Source organism: Martes martes, assembly GCF_963455335.1.
Source record: "Martes martes genome assembly, chromosome: 1".
NCBI lineage: Eukaryota > Metazoa > Chordata > Mammalia > Carnivora > Mustelidae > Martes > Martes martes.
The window spans coordinates 11,160,847-11,171,873 of NC_137888.1; the positions used below are offsets into that span (position 1 = coordinate 11,160,847).

At 38.8% G+C, this 11,027-nt stretch overlaps 1 protein-coding gene across 1 annotated transcript in view; it reads left to right on the top strand.

Annotated features, from left to right (window-relative positions):
• Positions 1–10,843, top strand: part of CRYZL1 (crystallin zeta like 1) — a 40,750-nt gene extending 29,907 nt beyond the window's left edge. Inside the window, exons 8-13 of the mRNA XM_080812867.1 lie at positions 1,139–1,250; positions 4,961–5,059; positions 6,411–6,532; positions 7,417–7,522; positions 9,644–9,689; positions 10,336–10,843. Of these exons, the coding sequence (XP_080668993.1) occupies positions 1,139–1,250; positions 4,961–5,059; positions 6,411–6,532; positions 7,417–7,522; positions 9,644–9,689; positions 10,336–10,435 (585 nt within the window). The 3' untranslated portion in view covers positions 10,436–10,843. The remainder of the gene's footprint in view (positions 1–1,138; positions 1,251–4,960; positions 5,060–6,410; positions 6,533–7,416; positions 7,523–9,643; positions 9,690–10,335) is intronic.
• Positions 10,844–11,027: the final 184 nt, after the last annotated feature.

Here is an 11,027-nt window from a genome sequence, read left to right on the forward strand (position 1 = left end):
CCACCCATTTGCTAATATAATTCTTTACCGATAGCTTGTTCACTGCCCATTTTGTTAAAACAGGCAGCCTTTATGAACGGGAGATAAAAGACTTAACTGTGTTCCGTTTCTTACTACTTTGAATCTGCTAGTACATTAAAGAAGCAGACAAACCATGTTTTTATGCCTGTTCCCTGAAGCCTGAAATAGCTCATGGAACCTCTGAAGTCATACCCCAAAACTCCCGACCAGTTTTGTGTTTCCCTCACACCGACACTTAACGTTGGTAAGATGTCGCATTTATAGACAAGTGACATTAGATAAAAAGTGTGCTACTGTCGACACATTACATGTATCAGCAAAAAAATTGTTCAAGAAACTAGAAATACATAAAAATAGATTACGGTCTAAAAATGTTAGAAAACTTGGGGTCAATTTTTGTAGTTTCATTATCTGTCTGGCTGTTGATGAAAATATTTTTACCCCCTGCTTTTCTTTGCAAAAAAGGCAGAAACGTCTTTGGCATTGGCTCCAGCCTGATGTCCAGCATCAGGATAGTAGTGTTTTCCCGAACTTACTTTCGGGGCAGCAAAAGGAAGGAGCTATTGAGAGTGCTTTGACTTTTTTTTATTTATTTCTTTAATTTCTTTTTGTTTTTAGAGATTTTATTTATTTATTTGACAGACAGAGATCACAAGTAGGCAGAGAGGCAGGCAAGGGCAGGGGGTGGGGGGGGGGAAGCAAGCTCCCCACTGAGCAGAGAGCCCAATGCGGGGCTCGATCCCAGGACCCTGGGATCATGACCTGAGCTGAAGGCAGAGGCTTTAACCCACTGAGCCCCCCAGGCGCCCCAAGTGCTTTGACCTTTAAAGAGGGATAGCTGAGGCCAAGTTTCTGAGAGCAGCCCTTACCTCGAAACTTCGTGCAGCAGTCAGATTGAGTGAGAGCATGTGGCATACACCTTTTCTGCCATCCTCCCGAAGGAGAAAGTCAAATGTCCAACCTTGTCCATATTTTTTTCCTCTTCTATCAGATAATATTGAGAAATACAGTAAAGTAGCACTAAACTATTATACTTTATTAAATAGCCTATAAAGCAAGTTAGATATGGCCTCTGCTTTAACATCTATAAACCCATTGGGTATTTTTGTCTCCACAGGCCCTTGGTATGATAGCTATTCAGTTAGCGCACCACAGAGGAGCCAAAGTGATTTCAACAGCAGGCAGCCTCGAAGACAAGCAGTGCCTCGAAAGACTTAGGCCTTCTATAGGTGGGTAATCCTACTGAACACAGACTTTACAACAGAAAATTTTGAAGAGGTATCACTGTAAAGACTGTCCTCATAAAACAAAGTACAAAATCTCAAATGAAAGTCACCGTTAAAATGCACTTAGTCTCCGTGCTAAGTCCAGGTTTACCTAAGTGATAGTTTTCAATTAGCAATAATCATGCCTCAGATAAACCTCATTGGCTATGATCTGCCACTATGCAAAGCTACCTAAGTGGTAGTTTTAATTTTCATTCTTTTTAAACCTACATCTCTCAATGTTTTTTTCTTTTTTGCCCCGTTGTTACCAACTTACCCAAGTCTGAATTAGCTGAACTTGGACACAGTTTAGCAATACCTGATGCCTCTTTGGTTTTATTCGTAAATCAAGATATGTCTCCATCACTCTGTAGGTTTCTCACCCTCTTTTACTCAGTGATAAACCTCTAAGTTGTCTGTTTTCTGTGATATGCTGGGAAGGAAGATGATCCACTTAAACAGAAAACACGGGTCAGGTATAGTTTATGGTGAGGAGGATATGGTGGAGACCAGGAAGCTCTTAAAGAGATTGAAATTAAGGACCTAAATGTGAGAACTGGAACTATAAAAATCCTAGAAAAGAGGACAGGCAGTAATTTCCCCAACTTGGACATAGCAACTTTTTTTCTAGATGTGTCTCCTGAGGCAAGGGAAATAAAAGCAAAAATAAGGGATGCCTGGGTGGCTCAGTCGGTTAAGCTGCTGCCTTCGGCTCAGATCATGATCCCAGGGTCCTGGGATCGAGCCCCACATTGGACTCTCTGCTCGGCAGGGAGCCTACTTCTCTCTCCGCCTCTGCCTGCCACTCTGCCTGCTTGTGCGCTCTCGCTCTGTCTGTCTCTCTGACAAATAAATAAATAAAATCTTAAAAAAAAAGGGCAAAAATAAACTATTGGGATTACATCAAAATAAAAAGTTTCTGCAAAGTCAAGGAAACAATCTGCAAAACTAAAAAACAGCCTACTGAATGAGAGAAGGTATTTGCAAATGACGTCTTTGATAAAGGGTTAGTATCCAAAATACATAAAGAACTTAACAGAACTCAACACTCAGAAAAAAAAATCCTATTAAAAATGGGCAGAAGAGGGGCGCCTGGGTGGCTCAGTGGGTTAAAGCCTCTGTCTTCGGCTCAGGTCATGATCCCAGCGTCCTGGGATCGAGCCCCGCATCGGGCTCTCTGCTCAGCAGGGAGCCTGCTTCCTCCCTTCTCTCTGCCTGCCTCTCTGCCTACTTGTGATCTGTCAAATAAATAAATAAAATCTTTAAAAATAAAAAAAATAAATAAAAAATAAAAATTAAAAAAAAAAATGGGCAGAAGAGGGGTGCCTAGGTGGCTCAGTGGGTTAAGCCTCTGCCTTCGGCTCGGGTCGTGATCTCAGGGTCCTGGGATCGAGCCCCACATTGGGCTCTCTGCTCTCTGCTCGGAGCCTCTTTCTCCCTCTCACTCTGCCTGCCTCTCTGCCTACTTGTGATCTCTCTCTCTGTCAAATAAATTAATTAAATAAATAAAACCTTTAAAAAATAAAAAGAAGAAGGAGATACACAGATGGCCAACCCATGAAAAGCTGCTCGACATCACTCATCATCAGGGAAATGCAAATCAAAACTACAATGAGATATCCTCTCATACCTGTCATATGGCTACAATCAAAAACACAAGAAACAACAAGTGTTGGAGGGGATGTGGAGAAAGGGGAATCCTCATACACTGTTGGTGGGATGCAAACCAGTGCAGCCACTGTGGAAAACAATATGGAGGTTCCTCAAAAAGTTAAAAATGGAACTACCCTGTGAGTAATCATACTACTGGGTATTTGGGTATTTACCCAAAAAATATAAAACAGTAATTCAAAGGGGTACATGCACCCCTTTCTTAATTGCAGCATTAATATTTACAATAACCAAGTAACAGAAGGAGCCCAAATGTTCCTCGACTGATGAATGGATAAAGAAGATGTGGTGTATATATATACAATGGAATATTATTCAACCATTAAAAAAGAATGAAATCTTGCCATTTGCAACAACATGAATGGATCTAGAGAGTATGATGCTAAGCAAAATGAGTTAATCAGGGAAAGAAATACATGATTTCACTCATGTGGAATTTAAGAAACAAAACAAATGCACAAAGAAAAAAAGATAAAAGACAAACCAAGAAACAGACTCTTAACTGTAGAGAACAAACTGATGGTCACCAGGGGGGAGGTGGGTGGAGAGATGGGGGAAACAGGTGGTGGGGGTTAAGAAGACACTTACCTTGATGAGCCCTGAGTAAGGTATGGAACCGCTGAATCACGGTATCACACACCTGAAACTAATAGAACGGTATGTTCACTATACTGGAATTTTTTTTTTTTAATAAAAAACAGCTCAACAAAGAATAAAGATTGAACCTGTCCAAACAACAACGCAAATGGAAAGAAAAAAAAAAACAGATTGAAAAAAAAGACCAAGAAGAAGAGAAAGCGGAATGGAGAAACTAATAGATGAGGAGAGGAGGCCCAGCCAGATTGTGGGGGGCAGGCGGGGCAGGCGGGGCAGGCAGGAAGGAGCATCAGGTTCATTGAGTATCAGTGGGGATGATCTCCCCCGAAGTCCTCGGCATCCCTGTGTCAGCGAACCAGGGAGCAGCATCCAGAGGGTTTAACCAGCTTGTCCAAGGAGCCTCGAGATTGGAGTGGGATTTGAACCCAGGCCTGTCCAACATTAAAGCCCATGTTACTTCCATTGTTCCCTATGCTTCTAGCAGAGATAACCAAGACTTGGAAGAAAGGTTAAGGCAGGCATCGGAGAAAGGGAAAAAAGGAAGAGACTGGAAATGGAAAGAAGTGGGGGAAGAAAGCAGGAACGTATTTTTGAAGGGAGAGGTTTCTTCCTGGTTAACCCTGCCCTTCCCAGGTGCTTCAGTCCCCTTTCCCTTGTGTCCTCCTCACTCCCACCCCGCCCCCCACATCTTGGATCCCTCTTGAGGAATTCTTTTACATGAAGGTGCTAAAAACTCCGGAAATAAATTATAAACATGTGTCTTCATTTGCCATTTCAAATGCTAAGATTTTTTTTTTTTTCCCATTGGCTTGTTCTATTGAGATAATACTCTAAAAATAGTTTGGTGTTCACTAACTGCTCAAAGTAATCATGTTTTTTTTTCCCTTAACCTTCAAGGTTTGTCTTCATTTTGGGGATCAAGTGGGAAAGGGAGCAGGGGAATTTCTGTGACTGAAAAAGGATAAAACAGCCTCTAATAGAGAGGTACCATATCACAGAAATACATTTTTTACATTTTAGCTTTAAACTCTCTTAACTCTAAACATACTTGAGAAATTGCTTAATCTCTTAGTTTATGCCTTAATATGTATTTATCTCTGTGGTTTATAGATTCCCTGTTCTGACTATATATCTTTTAGTGATAGGGAACAGTGCTGTTTTTTTCAGTAGGCAAGCCTTGGAATGCAGCATCCACAAAATGTTTAATATTTTTATCTGATTGAATATACCAGTCCCTGCCTTTAAGTTGATCCGTACCACTGTTGGGTAAGAAGAGAAAAAGTAAAATTTGGATCCAGTAACTGAACCACTCCATACAGATATTTATTTGCTTTTCTTTTTCTCTGATTGGTTGCTGTTGGTCACATAGAGAACAGTACAATTGCCTGACTTCCTGTCCTTTACAGCCCGAGTCATCGATGTATCTAACGGAAAAGCTCACGTTGCTGAAAGCTGTTTAGAAGAAACAGGTGGCCTGGGAGTTGATATTGTCCTAGATGCTGGAGGTGGGTACGTTACTAGATCAGTAGTCTGTGTCATTTTTGTAGTGTGATGGGTGCATTTCACAAACCAAATAAAATATATATAAATAAAGCCAGATAAGAACTATTAACATATTTGTTAAATTGATGTCATGTTTTGTTTTTAGCTTTTCTAGTTAAACTAGAGCTTCTTGAATCCCCCTGTAAACACAGTCTAGAAGAGAGAGCATGCTTACCTTTAAAATACAGGCACTGGAGTTTCTAAGTGTTTTGACAAATATGAACAAACATCATCTTCTCATTGGTTGCCAGACGATACATATGACTTTAGCTCTCGGCCATACGCTGAGTTCTGCTGTGTCTGGCTGCCCTCTCTTGGGTGGCTGACTTCTGCAATCTCTATTTGGAAAAAGCACAGAATTTTGTTCCATTTTTACCTCCCTGAACCTTTTGTTATTTAAGCAGTATCTATTTAACACCTAATCTGTACACACCTAGGTAGTGCCATTGCGCAGAAAGCTTGCAAAGAGATTCTCTTCATGCTTTGTTAAGATTTATGTTCTGTGATGGGAGTCAGAAATGCAGCTGTGACCATCTTAATGTTTTTCTTTTTAACCAGTATTTTCAGGACTTGAAATTAACTCAGAAAATCACTTCTCAGCCTTTTGGCTAAGATCAGCCGTGAATATTAACACAGAAAAATCTTTCTGTGGAAGTGAACGTGTACTTCATTAACTTTTCAAATGTACATTTCTTTTTTTTTTTTTTAAGATTTTTACTTATTTATTTGACAGACAGAGATCACAAGTAGGCAGAGAGGCAGGTGTGGGGGTTGGGGGGATGCAGGCTCCCCACCGTGCAGAGAGCCCGATGTCGATGCCGGGCTCCATCCCAGGACCCTGGGATCATGACCTAAGCCAAAGGCAGAGGCTTTAACCCACTGAGCCACCCAGGCGCCCCTCAAATATACATTTCAATAATTATGTCAGTGTATGACTTTCTTAAGTCTATGAGTTCCTTAAGCAGAAGTCAGATTTTCCCAAAGAATTAAGCTATCAATGTTACGATTAAAGCTACCAGTCTTAGTTATGTGTTGTATTACCTTGCCTGGTTTTCAAATGAAAATAAACTTTTTGTCGTTTATTATTTCACTTATAATTGAATCTAGAGTAAATTTTATGACCAGTTTTAAAGCAAAAAGTGTATTTTAAGGTGTCTGAATACATTGTGTGTTATTTTTTTCTAAGAAAAATTCTTCCTTGTTCCTACATTAAAAAGTAAAGAGGACTAGTTTGAAGAATGAATTTTGCCAGATTACTATAAAATATATTTCTTGTCTCTCTCTCTCTCTTTTTTTAAACTATTCCCTTGTAAGTGAGATTATATAGTAAAGATGATGAACCAGCTGTAAAATTACAACTGCTACCACATAAACATGACATCATCACACTTCTTGGTGTTGGAGGCCATTGGGTAACCACAGAAGAAAACCTACAGGTATTTTCAGAAACAGTAAAGCATTACTATTACACTGAAAGGATATAATTAACAAAGAATAATGCCTAAGTCTCTTGAGGCAAGATGTGAAGAAATTATAAATTCTGAATTATACCTGTTTCTAAAGAAATGGAACTTTCTTTTTTACTTTAGATACATGTTGGCCAAAATGTAGAAGTAGTGCCTACTAGAGGAGTTCATTCAGCTTTTATTTAGTGGTTTGGAAGAAGTGAACTTCTGAATTTTTTAGTAGTATTTCCGATAAGATTTTTTTTTCTTAGTAACAAACATTGTTGACATATACTTAGCAAAATATTTCTATACAAAATTATGACAATTCCCTATTCACATTGGAATTCACTACAAATGTGTGTATATACGTTGTCTCCCAAAGTTATATTTCTCAACAGTATTCAAATTGTATCATGGTCGATATGCCAATATCATAATCCTTGTATATCAACCTTCACTAATTTTCTAACATCCTCATGATGACAGCTGATAAGTAGCAGCCAGCAATCTCGTTCTTACACACACGCACGCACTCGTGCACACACTCACTCATGCACACACATACACATGAGAGCACACAGCACACATGCACACACGCACTCATACATGCACACATACACACATGTGAGCCCACAGGCTACCACTCCATTATCTCTACATAAGCCTTGGATCTGACCTTACCGTTTCATCATTTTGGACAATGAATTAGAAAAGAAAATGTTACAGTTTACATATTGTTATTATAGTTTATATAGTATTTATTTGTGATTTGGGTATTTAATTTGCATAGAAGTTTTTCTGGCTCAAGATACTTGTCTCTGTCTGCTGTTAAACTCACACTCATTGATCAGTCTTTGTGCTTTCTGTCCAAGTTGGATCCTCCAGATAGCCATTGCCTTTTCCTCAAGGGAGCAACGGTGGCTTTTCTTAATGATGAAGTTTGGAATTTGTCAAATGTGCAACAGGGAAAATATCTTTATATCCTTTTTATCTACTGACTTGCGTTCCTGGCTTGAAATCTACCATGAACTCTCATTAAGTTCTTTAAAAATGATAATTGATAATAATAACAGCTAACTTTCATTGAGCATGCCAAACCATGTTTCAGGTGCTTTGTAAGTATTAATATATTTAAACATTAAAAAACAGCCCTATGAGGTGTCAGTACTGTCATTATGCCTGTCTCACAGGTAAAGAAACTGAAGCATAGGAAAGTTACTACGTGTCCCAGGATGCAGCTAAAAAGTGATAGGACAGGAATCACCCAGGCAGTCATGCTCGTTTGTGAATGGGAGATAAACCACAAGAAACATGTAAAATTTTGTTCCATTTTCAACTTAGCATTTCGGAAATTACACATCCCCTTGAAAGGCTCTAATCTATGCTCTGATGGTGCTGTTATATAAGACATTTCAGACTGCTTCTCTGCATTAAAGAGTTTGTGGGATGTTTTAAGATTAACAGTGCTGGAAAATCTTCATCAAATGAAGCCAGGTTTGATTTTTTTTTTTTTTAATGGAATTCATTCTGAGAAAAATCTGGTGAATGAAGCCAAATCATTCCAGTTTTGGTGAAAGCAATGAATTCTTGTGTTGAGAATGTGAAAGCAGTTCCCAAAGAATGATTCAAACCTCTTTAGAACTTAAGAAAAACTTTGGGTCAAACGTATGAAAACTTTTTTTTCTAAGATAACTGTTTTAAAGGCATTTGCACCTGCTAAAAATTGTAATACATTGGGTAAAACATAAATTCTTATTATTTTATAGAGTATGTCTGTACGAAGAAAGAAACTTGCCAGCCTTAAGTTTGTCTCCACTGAATATCATGCTTTGCTTTCCTTAAACGTATATAGTTTATATACACGTGATACTTATTAAGGTCCACCTTCTCTAAGAGCAGTGATGGAATTAATTCAGAGCTTTCAAGTAGGAGTATTTCAGCACTATCCTGCATACATTGAGTTGTAAAAAATACATTTCAGAACCAGAACATCCCCTTAATGTAGTGAATCTGTGATTCGAAAGTATTTCTGAATAAATATTTTTCTTTAAATTCAGAAAATAGACTTAATTTTTAACTTTCTAGAAGAATTCGTTAGATTTCAATTCTAAGCAACTTAATTGTCCACTAACGTTGTAATTATCAAGAATCTCATGGGATAACAGCATGTGTTAAGAGTACCACTAGATACAGTGCGTTTTGGATCTTACATGTCAGGAGCTAGGCTAGCTCCTTTGCCTGTATTATTTAATTCCCTCCATACAAACACACTCTTAGAGTTACTGTTGGCATTTTCACTTAACAAGAGTAGAAAGAATTTGCAATACATGGAGAATTCTTTAGGTCCCCTTTAAGAAAATCTTTAAAAATGGCTGATGTTCAGACTTCCTAATTATATTTCCTAAAGACTTGAATTCTCAAGTCCCAAATCAGACTCTAGTCCTCACTCGTGCTAAACCCCCCGATCAGTTCCCGTGTGAGCCAGTTGCTTCTTGTGATTTAACAGCCTTCCTTCCGACGGTGTGATAGATGCCATATGTCATTCTCTAGTACTAGCAATTACACAGACTCAATCCTAAAACTGTCATCGCAATTAAATGACTCAATTTTTTTTCTTAATTTTACACTTACTTTTTGAGTCTTGTAGTGACAAACTACAGTTTGTTAACTTTCCTGCACACAAATTTTGAGCCACTGAGCAGCCTGTTTAGTAAATAAAAGTGCACCTAAGAGATGTAAGTGCTAACATTGTTTCTAACTAGAAACACCATACACAGTGCTCAAAGGAAAACCTGACACACTGCACTCCTACTGGTCTGGGTTAACACTGGTCATTACCTAGTACAAGGCATGAGGCTTGCTGCTTCTGCCACTTGTCCTAACTTAGAAGTGTAAGCTCTGTATAATGTTTCCAATTCTCTCACATCAGTTCCCCATTTCCCTGTTTTCAAGGTAAACTTCGCAGCTTACAGAATTTCTGCAACTTAAATTCTGTTTCTGAGAGCGCTGAGCTTAAAATAGGTGACCTGCGTAACATCTTATTGACTGGGTTTGTTCAATCCTCTGTTACATGGCCACCTTAACAATCTTTCCAGCTACGTATCTTAAAAGATGTGATGGAGAAGTTATCAAGCGGAGTTTTTAGGTACGCCGAGTAACCAAATCATTGTTTGTTTTTTTCTATTCTCAAGGTAAGGCAAGCATTTCCACTTCTGTTTCAGTTTCCACAGCATACCTATTGCCTCCATATTTCATTTTGTTTGGATAAGTAGCTGCTCTTTAATTATTTCTCAAAGTGTGTCTTGGGATACGTCAGTAAGCATTCGCGAAGATAGAAGTGGCTCGTGGGTTCTCCTTATCCTTTCCATACCACACCACACAACCTTTGCTTTTCTCATCACCCTTCCTAGAGTAATGTGAAATGACTCATTTTAACAGTGGAAATACTAACGGACAAGTTTACTTAAATCAACAAGATTATTTAAAATAATAGAATTAGGGCGCCCGGGTGGCTCAGTCAGTTGGGCATCTGACTTCAGCTCAGGTCATGATCTCCAGGTCCTGGGATCGAGCCCCTGGTCCTCCTCCTTGCTCAGTGGTAGTCTGCTTCTCCTTCTTCCACTCCCTCTGCCCTTCCCCCAGCTCCTGCACTCACTCTCTCTCACATAAATTTTTTTTTAAATCTTTTAAAAAAATAATAGCATTGAACTACAGCAAGTGTCAACTCTCATCCTGTTGTCTTAGTCATCTTTACCTTGACCTAACTGTATAATAATTTCATTCTTTCTCAGGCCTCAGTTGGATGAACCCATTCCACTGTATGAGGCGAAAGTTTCCATGGAAGTTGTTCAGAAAAATCAAGGAAGAAAAAAGCAAGTTGTTCAATTTTAATTTTGTTCTTTCTCAGACCTCAGTTGGATAAACCCCATCCAGTCCTTGAAGTCAGAGTTTCCTTGGGAATTGCTCAGAAAAGCCAAGGAAGATAAAATCAGATTGTTCAGTTTTCCTTCTGTGAGTCAAGACGCTCAAAGTTATTTAAGGTTTTTGAGAAGTATTTGGAAAAATTATTGTACAAATGGTCAGGACAGTCCCGTAATTAACGTCTAAAGGGAATATGCTGAAATGCTTTTTTGCTTGTTTTGATACATTTTCCTCTGTTATAAAATTCTTTCCATGAAGAAAATTGCTTTCAGGAAAAGCTATGCTACTCTATTGATAAAGTTGTTAGTCTTTTGGTATGTCAAAATAACGTTATTACTTTTGTACCAACTCCGTTCTCAATACCTTCCTTCCTTAACGAGCCTTTGCTGTCGTAATTTAACCATTTGACTTTATTTTCAAGTCTCAAAGGATCTAGTCCATAGACACTTTGAAAAATTTTCAAGCATTCATGTATTTCAGGGTTTCCTCGGGATCAAACAGGACCAGCACCATAACTTGCCAGTGGCAGCTGCAGCGTGTGCGGGGGGGGGGGGGGGGTAGG